At 36.2% G+C, this 21,349-nt stretch overlaps 1 protein-coding gene across 5 annotated transcripts in view; it reads right to left on the bottom strand.

Moving 5' to 3' along the window:
• The window catches only part of ASAP1 (ArfGAP with SH3 domain, ankyrin repeat and PH domain 1), a 168,322-nt gene that overhangs the window by 36,898 nt on the left and 110,075 nt on the right, over positions 1-21,349 (bottom strand). For all 5 annotated transcript variants that reach the window (XM_048939832.1, XM_048939831.1, XM_048939833.1 and 2 more), the window contains 11 exons: positions 20,787-20,932; positions 18,075-18,149; positions 17,655-17,704; positions 15,248-15,377; positions 14,442-14,527; positions 12,044-12,119; positions 11,176-11,262; positions 7,864-7,964; positions 7,392-7,461; positions 5,735-5,822; positions 4,633-4,681 (listed from right to left, as the gene is read on the bottom strand). In XM_048939832.1, the coding sequence (XP_048795789.1) occupies positions 4,633-4,681; positions 5,735-5,822; positions 7,392-7,461; positions 7,864-7,964; positions 11,176-11,262; positions 12,044-12,119; positions 14,442-14,527; positions 15,248-15,377; positions 17,655-17,704; positions 18,075-18,149; positions 20,787-20,932 (958 nt within the window). The remainder of the gene's footprint in view (positions 1-4,632; positions 4,682-5,734; positions 5,823-7,391; positions 7,462-7,863; positions 7,965-11,175; positions 11,263-12,043; positions 12,120-14,441; positions 14,528-15,247; positions 15,378-17,654; positions 17,705-18,074; positions 18,150-20,786; positions 20,933-21,349) is intronic.

Raw genomic sequence — 21,349 nt, 5'->3', positions numbered from 1 at the left:
AGATCATCCTAAAATCTGTTAGTAGAGGAAATTATAACCACTACTTTCTCACATGTGCACCACTCCTTGCACAGGAGAAAGCAAGTGCATTTCACAAAGTGTGAGCGTGTCTGATTGCCTTTCAAAATGCCAGTCTGAGTGCTCTAGCTGGAGTTGAGCAGTATCTGAATTAATGAAAACAGCCAGGGCAACAAATGGAGCAAGGAGTTCCAGAAGAGAAGATAATAAGAGAGTAGCAATACCAGCAGTTAACAAAATTTCAAGAGCACTTGTCACCCATAAGAAATCAAAATTCCTTAGTGGTATGACAGGCATTAGCCTTCCCCCACCCAGACACTCTTATCAGTTTTTGAGTACACAGTTATGTTTAAATTAACAAAAAATAAAACTCTCTGGCTGCTGCCTTAAGGTTGAAGAGGAGAAGAGCAAATAAAAATCCTCTCGATTATAACGATTTCAGACGTTTTTAGCACCACTGCAAATAAACATTTTACACAGAAATATTTTAGCAGTGTTCTTCCTGTGTACAATATTAAAACAGTCAGTTTCCTGAAATGAGCTAAAATGGCTGTGCTCATCTAAACACATTGAGAAAAGTTCAGGCTAATGTTTATAATCTCTTCTTGAAATAATAACAGAAATTCTGAAGGATTTCAGAGGCAAACTTATAAATGTAGTGTTGCAATGCAGATTCAGAACCTGAACTAGTGCATGGGCAGTGTATATTGTATATATAATTTAAATATGCTTCATAAAACATTTATGAATTGAGAACCACTGTACCTAAAAGAAAATACTTTAAGATAGGTGGAAAAAAAAAAAAAAAAGTCAATCTTTAAAAGAAACTGAAATACTGGGAAATAATAATACCTTATAGTTTATATGCTGAAAAAAATATATTTACATAAATTCCTCTTTCCAGTTACATGATACAGTGTAAGAACCCACACTAGATGGCACCCTTCTGCCATTTTTCTGACTAAATGTCTTGTTTCTAAAATACAGGGGAGGCAACGCTTTGCTTCCAATGATACACTGATGTTGTGTTAAACACATAGTGCAAAATAATTATTACATTCAGAGAAGCAACATTTATCCCGACTTTCATTGGCATTTCTTTTCAAGGTTACAATGTCATCAATTTGTTAAAAAGGAAGAATTTGAATAAAACTCATTTGCGCAGTAACAAAAGAACCATGAGATGTAATTAAAATAAACATGACATGACTGAGCCAGCTGTTAGTTTGACACAGATTCCCATATTAAAAGCTTCCAAACTTGTAAGAGCTACAAATTATTTTGGTATTATTTCAGCTAGAAGGAACCTACTGCTGAAGACTACATCTGCAGTGTTATCTGTGGGTCAGTCAAAGACACCACAGTGTCAGCTCGTCTGAGACAACACCATTAGCAGTTGAGTTAACACCAACACAAGCATGGACATACTCAAATGGCTAATGCCAATTATTCAAGAGGCTCCCAGTTGGTGACTTCCTGGCATACTTTCCATTAAAAAATTCAAATCAGTAAGTGTGTCATTAATTCAGAGTCAGTAAAAGAAAAGATCCCTCACTGCTGCTCTTCCTTTTATCTGTACCACACACATTCATTTTTAGCACCCTTCCCCACTGCTTTTTTTCCCTTGAGTACATTTGTTTTCTTTTACAATATACCAGCATTAATCTAGTAGTGGAAAAGCTTATGTTAATATTTCATAGTGTCCTTCAAAATAATTTTTCAGTTACTCAAGTCTCATGTAATTGCTTTGTCTTCAATCTAACACAACATAACGTGCTGTCCAGTCTTCTACTGCACTTTTTCTGGATCTCAGCTATTCCTCCATGGTCTTTTAATGCATTCTGTTTGTTGGATTCCCAACAAACTCGTGTAGCTAAACAAAAATAAGATATCATGGGTAAACCTTGACTCCAAAGAAGGAAGCAGAAGTATTCTTTAACTGCAGGTAGAAGAGACTCATACTCAGATCACACTTATTTCTTCAGTATTTGCAGCCAACAAAAGTCTTCACAGTATAACCCTCTCTTATGAAAATTTCTACTGCAATACTGCAGGTAAACACGTAAACCTTAACGTGGTAGCTATCAAACTTCCAGCCACAACCTTTTTTTTTTAATATGGAACAAGGAACAGAGAACATGAAGACCTTCCTACCCAGTCTTCTCAAGAAAACAAACAACAACAACAACAAAAAAAAAAAAAAAAAAAAAAAAGAAAACTAAAAGCCCTCTGACAACCATTGCTCAAGACCAGACTGAATTGGGATGGTATTGCATTGTAGTGCAATTCCTAAATCTGGCTTTATTTACTTCAGTATTTTCCTACACAAACAGATATACTCTTGACCTTCAATAAAATGAGATATAAAGAAAACTAAAAAGTCACGTCCACAGTATCTTTGGCCCTATCCACAATTATCACAAAGTAGAAACCATCTACGATTATGTATTAAAAAAACTTTTTTTTTTTTTTTAAAGAGGTCTGCAATTATGTTTCTTTTAACACACACAATTAAATACACACATTTACCTCCACTCTGTAAACACTGAGCTTGAACTACTGGAGAAACTAACAGCTCACAAAGAAGTCTGACATACAGCTGAGCACTAATTAAAGGTCAAAAGCCAACTGGTTGGGTAAGAATCAAGAAACACACTGAGCTAAGGGAACTGTCAGAGGGATGTAGTAACAGACCTGCAACAGGATGTAGGCATCAGTGATTTGTGTTTTAAAGGGTCTGCCATTCTTATTTAGGTATTTAGTAGCTCTCTGGAAGCGGTTCCAAATGATCACTGGGAAAAAGTGTACAATGTAATTTAAACTAGAGGATAAAGAAACATTTTGATTTGCTCTTCATTTAGATGTGAGGCTGGAAGGGAACGGAAAATCTACTTCCACATTTATTTATCAGTTGGCACAAAAAGGAAAAAAAAAGTGGTAGCACCAGAATGAGGACAAAATGCAACAAGGTGGAGGAAAAAGATGAAACAGACTGTGTAGCACAACAGCACCTTTTTGTCCCTAGCCTATACTGCCAAAACACTGGCAAAATACCCTTTGCTTACATTAGTTTGTCAACATGTATCCCACCACTGGGACACAACTAATGTTTCTTTACCTAAACAGGAATTCTAAAACACATTCTGGAATATTTTTTAATGTTGCCGCAAGCAATTTTTTCAGCTGCCTGATTTTGAAGTGATAATCCAGACTCCAGTACAAAGCAGATGGGAACTATAATTGTAACGGGAAACAAAACCAGCTTGGAATTCCAAAACAGTTCAAAGGCAGCCAGCTAAACTGGGTTTATTGACCTGTCAATAATAAGTATTATTTTACTAATGCATTCTCCCTCACACGCATCTTACTCAAAAAAAATCTTCCCCTTTTAAACCAACAAATATAATAAAAGCTAACTTATGGCAGAAACACAAAAATCTCTGCCATACTGTTCACAAAGTGCATTAGCAATGAGAACTAATAATATTTTGTTCTTTACTACAAAGCTTACTGGAACAGTTAAGTTTCTGAAAGAATGCAATAAGCATGTCTGGGTGAGCCAGTATTGCACTCATAACTTATAGCACCCCTGACAACTTAGCATTCAGCTAACATATTGCCATGGAAGCCACTGCAAGGACCTCACCACATGACAAAACTCTCCAACCTTCTCACTTCATCTCTACCTGCAATGATGAGTTGTCACCATTGCTGTCTCTGAGTGCTACCTAACAACTTGAATACAGTACAAATACTCCATGTCATTTCAAAAATAGATAAGTAACAACTCAGCCTTCCAGTAGAAGACAGATGTGTGACAAAAAGTACAAGTCCTGAAGAACAAGCCATCCTGAAGGTTCTGGCTTGCTTACTGCACTTACTACTTCATTTTTTCATAGTCCTGTCAGATCACAAATACTGAATAGTGATGTTCTCCACAACACAATTTGATGACTGAAAGCAATATTCAAATGGAAAAAAAAAGAATGGCACAAGGTTCTTGGGACAATGTGTATCAGGGTGCAGAGCAGGAAGGAAGACTGTTTTACAGGAAATTGTCTGTTGGGAAATGTGCATTAATGAAGCAAGTTACTGGTTCTGAAGTAGTCATTCAAATATGCTATGTTGCTCATTTCTAAGCCCATAGTAGAAAAGATATATTACCTCTAAATTTCTCTATGTTAAATGGAGGTCTTTAATTGTTATTTTTAACTTAGAGAAAAAGATAGGATCAGGAGGGAAGGCAGTAACTACAAAAGAGTTAGTAACTACAGAAATAAGGAAGATGAGAATTTCAAAATATTTCATTTGTACCCTAATAGCTTCATCTGCTTTGCACTAAGCATCCGCACATGAAAAACGTACTAGAGAGGTACACAATCCAAATGGGTTTCCAACCGATCGTTTTGTATTTTCAGTGTTACAGGGTTTTCAAGGCACCTTGTAGAAATGTAAATGCAAACACAAACAGCTTACATTTACACATTCACAATAACAGAAAAAACAGTGGGCACTACTTTTGCATGAAGTGAGAAAGCTAAATTTCACTGCTATAAATGATTTCATAAACGCATCTACAGACAAAAGCTTGAAAAAGAAAGTAAGCATTCTTACGCTACGTATTCTTGTTCATCTTCTGCTTGAAAATGGTATGTTCTGTTATCTGTAATAAATAAATACATCTTTTCATTTAGCACGTGAAAATTTAATATCACACAGCTGTTACTATGCCTATTCAACCCTGAAGTCTAAGAACAATTTCTCTTAGCCTGTGACATTGATACATAAAGCAAAGAAAGATGAAGTTGTGAAGATTGATTCACATTAAATATATGTAGTTCTAAGCTTTGATATACTAAGTAATAAGCACATGAATCAAACTGTTCCACAAACTCTTCTGAAGACAAATACCAAGTGTAAGCTGCAGAAAATGTTTACTCTGTTATTGTATGTTAATATTTATATACAAGTTTTACTGCTGTTTGAGTTAAAAAACTTATCTGCTAACTGAAGAATGAAATAGAACTGGGTGTTAAACCTCATGTTTAAAGGTTTCAAAGACTGTTCTTACAAATATATAGTATTGGTACTGCTTGTTATTGAATATTTTTCTTGCAAAGACTGATAACATTACATTGACGTACCCTACTTCAAAAATGGTTTAAAATCCAAGACCAAAAGAGGGAGAAGATAAATCACTGACGCTCTAATGCTGAGAAAATATGAATCACTATCAATTTTAGACAAAACAATGAATATTTTGCAAGGAGGATAAGAGAACAAGAGAAATTGGGTTCTCTTTGCGTCTTCTACCCCCTCGCTTCCCATTTGATTATTAAATAATACTCAATAAACAGAACAGACAACGAATTAGAGTCCAAGCGTCTTCTCCATTTCCTGGTGAATACAGCTTATGGACATCACTCTAAGCTCTTAAACATCTCTCCAAACTTAGGGAAACAGGCATTTCATAGCTTGTCACAGATTAACAGTATTAATGTCACACACAAAATAGAGGTTCCATATTCATTTGTCTCTTCATCCTGTCTTCAAAATTAGAGTCACTCTAACGCTCATGAGACACTGCATATATCTGGACATAGATGCAAATGTTCAACTGCAGTCTTATTTTCAAGGAAAATGTCTTGTAATTACATGGCTTCAAAACATTGTTAGAAATCCTATAATGTTAGACAGTACTAAAATTGCCACATACGTGATATTAGATCAAAAGACTTCTTATCTTCAGCATTTGGCTTCACCTGGCAGGTTAATAAATTCAGTTTAGCTGGCTGCCTGTTGGACTGAAAAAAAAAATTATTTTACTTTAAAAAGGTCTTAATTTAGGATTACTTTTTCATTCTGTGGAATGTGCATGTGTGATATTAGTTTAAACTTTGGACATGAAGACGTGTAGATCCTCAAAACACTGGAGACTAGCATGACACAGATCTGGACTGAATGACCAGATGCAAAACAAAGCTAAAATCTTCATGGCAACTCCTCCTGACTACTTGAAAGGCCTTCAAGGAACAAAGCCTTAGTTTACAACATGCTACTTTTTTTTTATTGTTTCATAAACAATGCTCATGTTATTAAGCATTTTTTTTTTAAATATATAAATAATCTTAAAAATTTTAAAGGGAAGTGGGAAGCTGGAGATTTGGAGTTTCAGAACTTTGAGTAAATACACCTACTAAAATAATTTAAATATAGCATAGATTTTAAGGCGTAATAGGCTAAATATGAGTAAAATATTTTGGATATACATAAACTCGTGAAAATCTATAGAGATACTGAATTAAATTTATCATAGCTGGCAGATACAAACTAAACAGGAGACGTGATACTTATCAGGAAATACTCCTGAACAGAGTTTTGGAAGTTGTTCATGTTAGAAGCTGCATAAGCAAGTGCTAAGTAGTGCCAAAGCAATAAGACAAAAATATCTACAAAAGTATTTCCCACACTGTCAAGCTTGTTTGGCAGAACCAGCTCATCACCACAGTATTTCTAACACTCAAGGAGTAACAGATTGTCATGATCTGAACCTTTCATAATTACAAACAAGAATATTACTTTCCATTGGGCACTGCTTTTAAGCAGTTACAAACAAGAAAAGGAAAACTATAGCCAACTATGCAATTCAAAGAATTCTAAATTGACAAGACGTAAGTTTGACAAACATATTTTTTAAAATGGTGATAACTGAACCATAACCAACCTAAGAACTGCTAACTAATCTCAAGTTATTTGAGAAAATGAAGTTATCTTTAGGCACTGATAGTCTTGGTCAGTGGAATTTGATAGAAGATAAAGGAAGTGTGATGAAATGGATCCATCTCCTTTAACAATAGTAACAGGGGAAAGAAGTTTTTAATTTTAAATAAAAGCAACCACGCTTTCTTAAAAGCAATTGATGTATTTGTCATTTCTTTATCAAAGGAAATCAAATCACTTTAAAAAGAATTTTAAAAAATTTCAAATGACTGTTTTCAAGTCACACTTATTAGCTGGGTGATTGATTGCTTTTTATTTTTTTTTTTTTAAACAAAATAAATGCGTGTGCATTTAAATGCATCCTATGTTGAAGTGAAATATCTGCAATACAGATGAGCAAGTTGACCAGTCTTCTTGTACACGTAACAGCTAGAATCACCGTTCCCTAGTGATCATTAACAGACAAAAACGCTACTATGAGAGCAACAAGTATAGCAATATTTTCTTAAGTCAAACTCCAACTTTTGGTAAACCACAGCTTTAACAGCTGGAAGCAGCAGCATCTTGTTTTGCAAGAGCAGATATTAGCACCAACAGATCCACTGTGAAAACATTATTTACTATTTTAATGAAGAGGTATAAAAATAACTTACCGTTGCATGTGATATGGTTAGAATTCCATTTTTAACAGTGCACTTTCTTCTTTGCCATACTTTCCTTAACCTACACAAGAATATCAACAACAACAACAATCAGTAGCTAGGCATAATTTAAAAACATACTTTCATGTCATGAAATTTGTAAGACTGTCCTAGGAAACAGTAACAGACAAAGTTACTAAACATCTTAACAGACGCTGGAGATTTATGACAGATCTTAATCAGTTTTTAGAGATTTATAAAGACAAGGGCTTTTTTTTTTTAATTTGACATAGGATTTTGGTTTTTATCTTTTTGTATTATATTTATTAGACTAATCTCATATCCATTTTCTGATAGCAAGTCTCAAGTATTATAGCACATGCATTAGGACAGTGTGCCACGATACAAAGTCCACGATACAAAGCAGTTAAAAGCAGTGACTAAACACAGTAAGAGCTCCCAATTATGCACTTTGGGAACATACCCATCACTCTTCTTTAAAAGATAACCTTTCTTCTCACTGCCATATTCCTTATTCCCCTGAAGTTGATGCATACTATATCCTCCTTGCCTGCTCTGTGAATCCTAGAACAAAAACACCATTAACATTTCCTAAAATGCACAGTATGTTTTCCTCATCATTACGCAATACCTCTACCAAAACCTCACATATTATTAACAAAAAAGAACTCCTAATGCATGTTTTACATCTATATTAGAGCTTGCTTTTACATCAACTGAAGTAAAGTTAACTGCATGTTCAAGACCATTACTTCATAAGGAGTTTTGACTATACTACAAATGGCAAATACCCACCTAAACATAGCACCTTTTTAAAATACAGAAGATTAAAGCTGCATAATCTTATAAACAAATAATAAAATGCTGATAGCAAATTTCAAATAGAAAGCAACACAAAGCATGCAGCTATACACAAATTTACCCAATGAAAACAAAGGGCAATGATCATTTTTATCCAACTAAAGATATACGCGGTGTTCACATGAGTTTTAGTCAATGAAGTCAACTGATAGTTTTGTTTTTTGATTCAGTGAAACAAGAGAGTGAAATGAATAAACACATTATAAATGCATCTGAAAAAGCCCACAGAAGTTCATTGAAACAGTGACTTACTCTCCTAGACTTCAATCACGAAAGGCAAAAACAGAAGAAAAAGAAAAAGCAAATAATTTAAAACATGAATTATTTTATTTAGAAATATACACCTTGAACACAAATCTTGTAATCCTCACACCTAAAAAGACAATTATCCTTTCTAAAGGCACTACTACAAATAAGGAAATAACTCTTTAAATGGCTCATCAAGTACAAAAGTGATAAAATGACAAAATTCTGTACAACACTGCATGTATGACATTGGCTTCATAGAAGCAATTAAAACAACTGCAGGATCAAATGTTAATAAATACCATCCAGTCTTCAAAATGTCTAAAATGAAAGCTATATTGTATCATTCATGAAACCGAAATTAATTCTGAATTTCTATTAAAGATCAAGCCATTAGTTTTAAATATTTGCAAAAGAAATATAATTAAGGATATACTATTTTAAATGAGACTGCAAAACTGTCCCCTCACAAAGCATCTGACAAAAATTCCAAAGAACAAAACCAAATAAACCACCACCAGCACCAACAGAATGGAAATGAAATTACTTTCCTGGCAATATTTCTCAGTGTTTTAAATCCTACAGTCAATGAATATTGAAGATTGCACTCCCAAATCTTATACTGTGTCCTTACAAACGTGTTCTGTTTTGTTTTTCTGCAATAAACATGTGTTTAGAAAGAAGTGATTTGGTAGAACTGTAGTTGTGGCAGTTGGAAGCAGCATGAAGAACACTGCATACAGTGCAATGGCATCAGTAAGTGTTTGCACCATCACAGTAAGCAGCTGATTTGTTTTAAATCAATTTTGAACCCCCACTGAAATGAGGGTTCTATTGATGTTAGCATAGGTTATGCTTATCAAATGAAGAGTTAAGGAAATAAAGCATCAAGAAGCAGGTATGAAACATGAATGTAAAAATGAGCTAAACTGAAAGTAAAGCTGTCAGCTGCATTTGTAAAAACAGTTGAGCTGTGAGAATACCAACAGAAATCTGCATTAAAGGTTTGCTTTCCTTTAAAACTTAAGTTTTTAACGTATAAGCATTTTTAGCACATCAAATAACTACTTCCCATAATCATATTATCACTTAGATTTTTTTTTTAACCAAAAAATTGAAACCATAGTCATTTTACAAAATCAGCTATTTCTTGTGCAAAATTACATAAATTTGTTACCAAAATGCTGTAGCAAAATGAGACGTTCTATGTAGCAGAGTCATGGGTAATTTTGCTTATTATTTGTGAAGCTACAACACTGGTGCTTCTGCACAACTCCATGCACAAAGGCTGTTAAGATGCTCCCAAAAAACAGGTAATTGCATGCATGGCAGTAACAAATTCTCACTGATGCAAGGGACAGGCATACCAGCAAAGTCTCTAAGAGCCTTACAGATGTAACACTACATGAACGCCTTGAATATGAGCAAAAGTAAAAAGAAGTGCTGCATTATGATCTTGAAAGAGCAGGGAACAAGGCAATCACTTAAGGCATGAGTGGTTCTTCCAAATAAAGTACGATATGAGTATCAGCTTTTTCATACGAGATAAAATCAAAATGATTCTGAATGCTTCAGTAGATTCAACAGCCATGCACCGATCTCTCTTGAAATCCGTGATGGAAAGTCAGCTTGAGATGATGAGTAGGAAGTCTCATTTATCTAATGAGAACTCCAGAGAGATTAACAGTAGCAGAATGTATAATCTGGGTGGGAATCACAAGTTCAAGACTTGCTTCTTACACAAAGTCACACACAGCCAGAGCTTCAACTTCACAGATTTTGCTTGAGTTAGAAGGGAAAAAAGTACATCTAGTCCAACTCCCCTGCAACAAACAGGAACATCCACTGCTATGTCAGGTTGCCCAGGGCGTGATCCAGCCTCACCTTGAAAATCACCAGAGATGGTGCATCAAGTACATCTCTGCCAGTGCCTCACCACCCTCACTGTAAAAGGCTTTCCATATATCCAACTTCAATCGCCACTCGAAGTTTGAAACCATTTCCCTTTGTCTTATCACAGCAGTCCCTGCTAAAGAGTCAGTTCTTTCTTGTAGTCCCCTTCAGTTACTGAATCGCCATCCTCAGGTCTCCCCGGAGCCTCCTCACCTCCAGGCTGAACAGCCCCAGTTCCCTCAACCTGTCCTCACAGGACAGATGTTCCATTCCACGGATCATTTCTGCGGCCCTTCTCTGGACACGCTCCAACAGATCAACATCTCTCCTGCACTGAGGACTCCACATCTGGACACAGTACTCCAGATGAGGCTCCAGCACAGAGGGCCACAATCACCTCCCTCACCCTGTTGACCACACTACTTTTGATGCAGCCCAGGATTTGCTTGGCTTTCTGGGCGCATGGCTGGCTCAAGTCCAGCTTGCTATCCACCAGTACCCATAACCAATTTATATTTTGTCCTGGATGCTTATTCTTGATCACTGACAAGGACAGGACACTGGACTAGGTTAACTATTTATCTGATCAAAACAATTGTTGAAGTAAGCTAAAAAGTATGCCTCAAAGAAACATGCATTTTTGTATTTTCACACTGTCTCTTGAAATGCAGACCAAAATTCTAAATATCAGTTTTGCAATTGTCATGAAGTACGAATTATTTTCTGAATTCAGAATTCACATTATCTCCAAAAATAACACATCTAAATTATTTACCTCCTTCTGGTCAAGCTGCAGAGAAGATTTTATCAAATCACGAAGAGCAGTAAGTTGTTTCTTTTCTTCATCTTGTGTCTGCTTTATCTATAGAAAAAGAATATTATCCTCTAGATGCTACTTAAAGTTGCTATGCATTCTAATATATTATTATAGTGTTCTGAGCAACTTAATACATCAGTTTATTTTCATAAACTAGTTTCTCATAATGCGTTCACCTTCTACACAAGTATTAATTCAAAAGCAAGCTAGAAAGAATGCACAATTCTGTATACCTTTTTCTGTTAGACTTTAGTGGTTCATTATGCCAAATGTAACTAAGTCAGCCACTGAAATATTAATTTAATAACTCCAGTAAGCTCGACAATTACTTAAGGAATGAAAATACTGTTTAATCTCACTACCAACTAGAACATCAAATAGAACTACTGTAATTCTGATTATAGAACAAAAAAGCACTTGAGTGACAAATGAAGTTTGATTCTACATTATTACATGCCTCCCATTAACACCACAGCCAAGTTAATTAACTCAAACTGTGATGCTATCAAGCAGATTGTAAAAAAAAAAAAAAAAAGTGGCAGCCAAAATTGGAGCTAGTAAAGGAATAGAACTTAAAGCCTCCTGTATTAAGCTACGATCATTTGAGTGCACCATTAAACCAGTAGTAGACTGACAGATGCTTTTCCTTACAACTGTACCAACAGAGTAGAAGGTGTAAAATAGAGACAAGATGCATTTCTTTATTTTAACTGCATACAAAGTTTCAAAGAATACACTTCTAATTTAAAAAGATATTTGTATTTAATATCTAGATGAAGAAAAAAATTCCATTTTTAGACATTAAAATATTTACAAGTCAACTTACATTATATAAGTCAGCAGCCAACTTTTCAATATATTGTTTAAGTTTATCAGCTGTTTTCAAGCCATCTTGGAAGAAACTGCAATGAAAAAAGACCTGTGATTCATCAGGAATACAAATAATTCATAACAAAGTAATCTGGCTTTGCTTCACTATACCCTCCCCAAAGACAATAAAACATTTACAGCTCTTGCCATGTTCAGAGCAAAACAAACCTGACTCAGTTCAAACAGTTTTACTATCAGTCTAACTATCATCAGATGGGTAGAGCTCACATTCACAGAATCACAGAATCACAGAATCACAGAATTGTAGGGGTTGGAAGGGACCTCCAGAGATCATCGAGTCCAACCCCCCTGCCAAAGCAGGTTCCCTACAGCAGGTCACACAGGTAGGCATCCAGGCAGGTCTTGAACATCTCCAGAGAAGGAGACTCCACCACCTCCCTGGGCAGCCTGTTCCAGTGCTCCGTCACCTCACTGTAAAGAAGTTCTTGCGCATGTTTGTGCAGAACTTCCTATGCTGCAGTTTCTGGCCGTTTCCCCTTGTCCTGTCTCCACTCACCACTGAAAACAGTCTGGCCTTGCCATTCTGCCCCCCACACCTTAGATATTTATAGATATTTATATTCCTCTAACACTGATACACTTCAGATTGAGTCCAAAAACATTTTATTTACTTTGCAGACTTTAGCTTCACCATATAAAAATATAATGAGCTAAAGAAGAATTTCATATGTTAGTATATGAAGTGACAACACCCAGAATATATGCAAGTCTTGCCAGTTAATACTAGTAAAAGTTTGACCATTAGCCTTGTAAAATGCTATATGTACCACACATTCAAATTAACAGCACTGCTGAAATCACTACTTAGAAGTTCATTACAAGGCACACATGCTACTGGAGATAAACAGAAGTCTGACTTCTATCCTCAAGTACTTACTTTCAATTGCATATATGGAGGAATTTGATACTTGTCTCTGAAAATTTCATGGAGTGGTTTGGGCTGGAATGGACCTTTAAGATCACCAAGTTCCAACTCCCATCTTATAGGCAGGGACACCTCCCTCTAGACCAGGTTGCATTTTTTTGTTTGTTTGTTTGTTTTGAAAACTGTTCGCAATAGTTTTCCAGGCACTGTGCCTTCCAGAAATGGAGCTACTCCATTGTAACTTCAAGAGATAAAGTAGAGAGAACATATTTTGGCTTATTTTAAATCACTGCTAGCCTACATGCTTCTCTAGCTGAAGTCTAATTCCTGTATTTAAAATACCTCAGGTGAAATTCCCATGTTTGCCTTGACGATTAATGACTAGTTCATAACTTAATCGTTTCTCCTCAAAGGATTTCAAAGAAATTACTGGCTTTCACAATGATTTTTAAATTTACATGAGACTATTTAATTGAATAAACAATAGACTAATTCTAAAGTTCTATTCTAGATCTACGCCTCAAGAATCATAGAATATCCCAAGCTGGAAGGGACCCGCAAGGGTCATTGATCCCAACTCCTGGCTCCACATAGCACCATCCGAAATTCAGACCCCATGTCCACACTCTCCTTGATCGCTGGCAGCTCTGGGAAGCCTGTTCTATGCCCACTACTCTCTGTTGAAGAACCTTTTCCTGATATCCAATCCAACCCTCCCCTTTTTACCCACTGTGGTACCCAAGTGGGTAACAAAGAAATAGCTTTAACACTCAAGGCTTGCTATCTGATGATTAAATCACAAGCTGACTTCAAATTTAAAGCCTCTCTCTAAGTTATGCAAAAGTATTTACAAAAAAAGCTGTAGCAATGCACTGTATTATTTCCTTTTGAAACAGCAACTCTGAAGAGAGAGGTGAGGGTCATAACCCAGGGGGAAGCAAGGTGTGTAGACAGCATCCACCTCATTTAATCTTTATGTCCTCTTAGATCCTGTAAAATCAAAGGAAAGGCTAAAAACTTTGCCACATGCAGGTGGAACCAGTCAGCCTCCAGAGGTTCTACCTAGGCACTATGCAGTGTGCACAACAGAGAAAGCGAACAATGCTGGTGGGTCTCTGGTCTGCATTAAGGACTCAGGAACTTAACTCTGTATGCAACGTGCTGGGCTTTTTCCTCGGCCTCTCTCTTCATTGCTCCCCTCTTCTCTCCCTGTCACAGCTTCTTTTCATACTGATTTCTGAGAGACTGAACAACTTGATGTAGCAGTAGATGTCCAGAGGAGCTGGACATGTAACCTTAAAAAGGCCCCTTAGAATCATAGAATCATTTGAGTTGTAACAAGTCACCTGACAGATCACAATTATGAAAAGTACTCCCAATGTCATCAGAACAAACTCAAAGCAATGAGGAAAAAAAACACTTGTGTAAATGAAATACTATAAATAAAGCTTAAAACTACTGCACTTACTTGCACTGTGCATGATAATATTTAATAAGATTCTGCAGAAGGTCCACACCTTTTTTCGTCTTGATTTCATTAACCTTAATAAGATACTGCAGATAGTGAAAAACATGCTGATTATCATACATTACAGCATTCAACTATTTTCAAACAATACAATATCATTTGCTTAATGAATCAATCAATTATCACCGTGTTTAACTTGTAGTTTGTGAGTCAACACAAGTCCAACACAGTTAAGCACAGTATGAACTAGGCAGCAGTTTCTATGAACACTTCTAAAAAATTAAAAACCACCAAATACAGGAAATGGTTTCATTTTTCACATCTATACAAAGACACCTCCTTTTTAAATGCCACTACAGTATTTGTAGATTTTCAGTAATTACAATTACAATGCAATTTAAAGCAATTGCCATTAAAATGGAATAAGGATAACTATTAACACAAAAAGCAGTTCTACAAAACTGAAGTACCACGTCACTTGTCAGTTTATTCAGAATTTAGAAACTTCAAAAAAATAAGTGGAAAGAAAGATATTAAATACAATTTCTGAAAAATAAGAAATCTCTCTAAGGTGGATTCTCAGCCCACAAACCTTACTATATTAAAGGAAAAGAATAAAACAAATGGAAGCCCAGTTTTACGGAGTCACTAAAAAAATTATCCCTGTGTTGCTGTATTATGTTACATGAAAATAATTTCCTGCCTCTTTTCTCCAAACAATAAGGTACATTTTATCACTATTTAAGACTCACAAAACACTTTGTATGTTCTAATGTCAAAATTAGAGGATTAAACTTCTGCCTTACTTCACACATCTGCAGCTGAAACAGTCGCCTTTCCTTCTCCATTTCTTCTGCAATCTCAGCTCCTGTAATTTCAGTTCGTATCATCCCATGTTGTTTTGCATGTTCTCTTTTTTCCTTTTCAATTTTTGTACTGAAATGAGTTAGAACAGATTTTAGAGAATTTCTTCTATCATGGGATATATATATATATATATATATATATATAATATATATATAATTTTTTTAAGAAAAAAACAAAGTATTAAAGAAGATGAGTTCCTCTATGATGTCAAATTTTCTTTCTACTCCCCCTTCCCCCTCCCTTCTTAAAAATGTGTCTGGTAGTAACAGTTATGAAGTTGCCCTTCTTGCCTTCAGTTCTTTAACTCTTTCCTGTAGTTTGTATGCTGTGAAGAGGGAAAGGGGAATCTGTTTTTTCAACATCATGTTCTCCATAGCTGTCATCTCTATATACTGCAGTATAAATCATACATATCAGAACCTACTGACTTGACCAGAAAATGGCAAAATATCTAAACCACACAATTCCTACTTTAGGAAATATGAGTCTTAAGAAAAGTAAGAAGGCAGCATATGAAGTTTATCACATGTACTAAATGGTTTGACTTCCATCGTTACATTTTAAGAGAAAGTCAATGCTGAAAGTGAGTACAAAACAGTGGAATACAAATAAAGAACTAAGAAGTCATCCTGCAACTTCTTAATTGTAGCGTTACAGCATCACTTCCTTACTTGGATTTCAGAGCAGTTTCTCTACTGCTGCTCTGTATTTCTCAAACCAGAATAGAAAAACCGAAACAGTGTGTTTTTCCTATCTAGCAGCCTTTCCAAGATACAAATCCTGATGAAGTTCAACAAGGTCAAGTGCAAGGAGTTGCACTTCAGACAAGGCAATTGCAGATGTGTATAGACTGGGAGAAAACACCTGAACAGCAGCTCTGCAGAGAAGGACAGGAGGGTACTGGTGGATGAAAAGCTGGACATGAGCCAGCAGTGTGCAACAGTATCCTGGGTTGCATTAAAAAAAAGGGGTGGCCAGCAGGGAGAGGGAGGTGATTGTCCTCTATTCTGCCCTTGTGAGGCCCCATCTGGAGTACTGCGTCCAAGCCTGGGACTCCCAGCATAAGAAAGATGCAGAGCTGTTGGAGCGGGTCCAGAGGAGGGCCATCAACACCATCAGAGGGCTGGAGCCCTTCTCCTGCGAAGAACAGTTGAAGGAGTTGGACTTGTTTAGCTTGAAGAAAGCTCCAGAAATACCTTATTGTGGCCCTCCAGTACTTAAAAGGAATTTATAACATGGGCACAAAGTGATAGGTCAATAGTGAATGGTTTTAAACTGCAAGAGGGGAGAACTACGTTAGATGCTGAGGGAAAAGTTTTCACTCAGAGAGTGGTGCTAGAACAGGTTGCCCAGAAAAGTGAATGCTTCCAGGGATGAGGCAATCCAAACCCATGTTGGATGGTCAGGTCACTGAGGGCCCAAGCGCCTGACTTAGCGGTTGGCAACCCTGCTCATGGCAGGGGACTGGAAGTGGAGGAGCTTTAGGATCCCTTTCAACACAACCCATTTTACAGTTCTATGAACCCGATGAAGCATTTTGTGTTTCAGACTGGCGCTCTCAGACTGGTGTAAAAGAGAAGGAAAAAAAAAAAAAGAAAAGGATTTGTTTGCTTGCTGAACTTTGACCATTAAGCAATGAAAACTCCGTATTTCTTTCACTGATACACTGAAAAAATTGCAAAAGAAAGGTTTTGGTTTTCTTTTTTCCCCCTCCCAGATAAGAAAGGCAGGAAGTTTGCACGTATAACAAAACACTCTTCATTTTTAAGGCTATCAATAAACTTGGTTGGACATTTGACTTCAAACAAATTTTGGGAAATAAGTGTTCTCTGGAAATTTTAATTGTCATATGTCCCTCCTTCTTGGTCTGAATAAGCTTAAGGTCTGAAAAGGCATCACAGTGAGAAAATATTTTTTAAATCCAGAGATATTTTTCCATTTTTCTTTCTTAAATTAATCAATACATCTTACACATATGTTTATAAGTTTGCATAAATGCCATCTGAAATCCCCACAATTCATTGTACAAAATTCACTAAGCATTAAACACCTTCCTTACACTAAAAAAGTACTGAGCACTCAGTATTTCACATAGGATAAAACACTTTATTTTCAAGTAGTAAAGAGAGACCACAATACAAAATAAATTAAAAAAAAAACAACAAAACAACAACAACAAAACAACACAGCTGCCTTTCACATCTTTAGTTTTACATCCACAGAAAAAGTACGCAGTTAGGAGCCAGGAGGAACAGGGGAGGTAAAGAGAGATGGAGCGAGAGATGATCTTTAAGGTCTTTTCCAACCTGAGTGATTTTATGATTCTATGAATATGAAAACACTTACAATTTGGTCTCATAATCCTTCCAGGCTTTGTCAAAAGGCTTTTTGAGGTCCTTCAGAAACAAACAAACAAAAAAAATGTCCTTAAAGCATTTTTTACAACTTTAAAGGTAAGATAACATCGTAAGTAGCAACAAAATAATTTCTTTTTAACTAACATTTTTCTAAAAGCTATTAGAAAAAAAACCTTTGTTTTTTTTTTTTTTTAAATATTGTCTTCCTGTGCATCTTAAGACAAGAACTTGGAATGAAATTCTACACCAGCATTTGAAATTGCAATCACTTGAATCTTGAGGTTTTTCTGTAGACAATTTATATAAATAGATAATAACGGATGCCAACAGAAGAAAATGTCTCACGGCAAGTGGAAAAGCCATAAGAAAGTTGACAATCATTTCCATTAATTCTATTTTCAACACTTACCCCTTTAACACCTTTTAGGTCTCCTTTTAAGAGAGAATCCAGGGTGAAAATAACATTGTGGCTTAAGCCCTGGAGCTGAAAAAGAAAAATTACAATACTGTTAGCATTTAAAATATTCCTTCTGATTTTATCAAAACATTGCCAATATGCCTTATAACTTCACTAATGAAGTTGTAACCATCTCAGATTTTCTAAATTAACAGCAAATACAAGTCTGGAAAGAATTAATATACTTTCACACAAATCAGATAGAAAAGCATTACCATTACCCTCTAGATATTTAGGGCAATATAAATATTTAATTTTAAAAATAGCACATAAGAAAAGTTCTGGAAATGCAATCAGGGTAACCTTCAATCTCTTCTAAGCACATAGTTGAATGCTGCATAATCAGGTTTTTATGAATAAATGTTTCTTATAGGTTCCTGAATGTGAGGCAAGGACCTGCTATGCTACACTCAGGCAACGTGCAAGGCATGTGTTGACTCACGTATGAGCAGCAGTTCGATGAGTCATCAGCTCTGTGGCTGCTCCTAACTACTAGAGAAATCTGTTCTTCTCACCTGGTGTGGAAACTTGGCATCTATTCTAACTCTTAGTAGTTTAAATTTCATGCTATTCAGCCCCTGCCAAGTTTAGAAATGTTCATTTTTTTTCTGTGTCAATGAGGGTAGAAAAAACTGCCACTGTGTTCCTATTTGAACATATGCAGACGTGTCTATAAACACTGAAAAATCAGGATGATAGGAAGGAGATGTCTATTGACATTGCTGTAATGTAGCACCCACAACAAAAGCTTATTCATTTCCTATTCCACCACTCCATTCGCTTCTTCCAAAGATACTTTCCAGCTCCTTGCTAATTCTACAGCTTCACCGTGAGTGGAGCAGATGGTTACACTCTCTGGTGACAGCAACGGGACCAGAGAGAATAGCATGGAGTTGCATCAAGGAAGATCAGATTGGGTGTTAGGAGAGGTTCTGAACCAGAGGGTGGTGGGCACGGAACAGGCTTCCCAGGCAGCTGTTATGGCCCAAGCTGCCAGGACAACTCAGATAAAGGGTTTGAATCTTGAGTGGAGCTGTGTGGAGTCAGTAATTGGCTTGATGATCCTTGTGGGTCCCTTCCAACTCCAAACAGACTATGTTGTTTCAATGATCTCAGAAGGAAGAAAAACAGGTCACTCTACTTCAGTGGCTCTGATACAGGCTGGTTTTGGATGACAGCCCACTGAAGTATAGTGGCACTCTCAGCTGTTTTTTCACTGGACCTTAACTTCAATTCTGATATATTACAGGTGATGAAGACGAGACTCAAAGCAGAAACAAGCACAAGCATTTGTGCTGGGGGCCCTCAGATATCTGAAGCAGAAGCAGTCATCAAGCACTGTGTGGGCTAAGGGAGGGACTGGCTTTCATGTAATTCTGCTTTTACAGCAGTTGAAGGTCTCTCATTCAAGAAATAACGGAAGAATAGAAAATAACACGGGAGTTCATTTGTGGAGATACAGAATTCTGAAGAAATAAACAAGACCAAATCACCCACAATGAACTATCTGCTTGTTTGTCACAAAGACACCAGCTTATTTGCACTTGCCTATGGTGGGACAGTTTTATTCACAGTAGCTCTTAGGGTGCTATGTTTCAGATTTATGATAAAACGTGCTGTTGATTACACACCAGTGGCTTAGCATTCATGAGAAGTTCTTATGCCAAGTAAAGGCCAGAGAAGCTGAAGAAGTTTGTAGGACATACCGCCAAGACTGCTGATCCTATCTGACCAAAGAGTTACTCATAGAAATCACAGAACCATTTTGGTTGGAAAGGAACTTTAAAGATGATCTATTTTCAATCACTCTCGGCAAGGACAACTTCCACTAGTTTAAGTTGCTGAAATCCCTGGAACATGACAGGAATGCCTTCAGTGATGCCAAGAAAGATCCCAGAAGTTTTAACAGCTAAAAGAAAGTGTGTAACATTGCTTAATACTTTACACACCAATAAGCTCGGAGAGAAACCAAGCTAAGAAAAATATGAAACTGATCCTTCCCCTTTCTGAACATAATGGCATTTAAACCCATGAAATATGTATTTATAAGAAATGTGTATGAAGAAATTAGTTTCAGTGTTCAAAGATCTGCTCGCTGCTCTCATCTGAAGTAAAAGGCTTGAGACTAACTTCAGATGAGAAAGAAAACTTCCTTTTTATAAAAAATAAAAAGAGGAAAAGCTTTAAAACATCTTCATAAGCCTACTAGTTAAGCAACAGATATCCTGCAAGTCACAGTGAAAAGGGACTACCGACATCCCCAAATCATTAAGTTTTCTCCAAAGGTGAAACCTCCTCCTTTTGAAGAGAAGACAACTGTAACTAGTGGCATTGAATTTTTAACTGGAAAGATTTCAAGTCAGGGAATGACTTGGAATTAAGTTCCATAGAACACCTTCAATCACTTCAGAATTAGACCTCAGTTGCCATCTCAACATTTTCATCTTTGTCCTCTCAACTGACAACTAAAAAGGAAACACAGCAAGTTTGGAATAACACCCTTTTTACAGACAGCCTCTGAGACAACATTATGTCAGTTTCTGAAAAAAACTTTAAGCATCTTTACAATTATCATTAATCATAAGGAATGCGAAATACAGTGTGCAAGAAGGTTTTGTGATTTATTTTGGAAAAATTAAATTGAGAAAAATTGAAACTCCTCACCAGGTTCTTCAGCAGTGTTGATAACTCTTTAGTAAGCGTGGAAAATTTTACAAAAGCTGTGCCAAGATCTGGATTATCCCGACTTAAAAAATTACTTCCAAATTTGTCCAGCACTTGTGCATAGTTTTCTTCATTTTGAACATGATCTGCAAAGAAAAAAATTAAGAGTCAGGAAGTTTCTTTCTTGCAGTCCATTACTTTATGCTACTGCAATATACTGTGAAATATTAACAAAACAGACAGCAGTATTTAAAGAAAAGCCACAGCGTAATGCATTTACTAAAAGCTGATTAAAGTAATTTTAATATTAAAAATGATTTAACAAATAGATAAACAAATCAGCCACTTGGATTGCTTGGGAGTAGTTTCATTAAAAAGCTCTGTAAACAGTAATAAAGATCAAACAACATTTTGTGCTGTGTAAGTGACACAGGAGCTCATAGTTGTACATACTTTGATGTAAGCATTACTGCTTGTAATAGGGCTACTTCAACAGAACAAGAAGTCAATGGCATCAGATATAACTAAGCAAAACTGATGTGAATCAGACTGCAAGTTTCCAA

The sequence above is a fragment of the Lagopus muta genome, chromosome 3 (assembly GCF_023343835.1).
Source record: "Lagopus muta isolate bLagMut1 chromosome 3, bLagMut1 primary, whole genome shotgun sequence".
Lineage (NCBI taxonomy): Eukaryota > Metazoa > Chordata > Aves > Galliformes > Phasianidae > Lagopus > Lagopus muta.
Note: the sequence above shows the minus strand (reverse complement) of the source record. Positions and strands in the feature narration are given on the sequence as shown.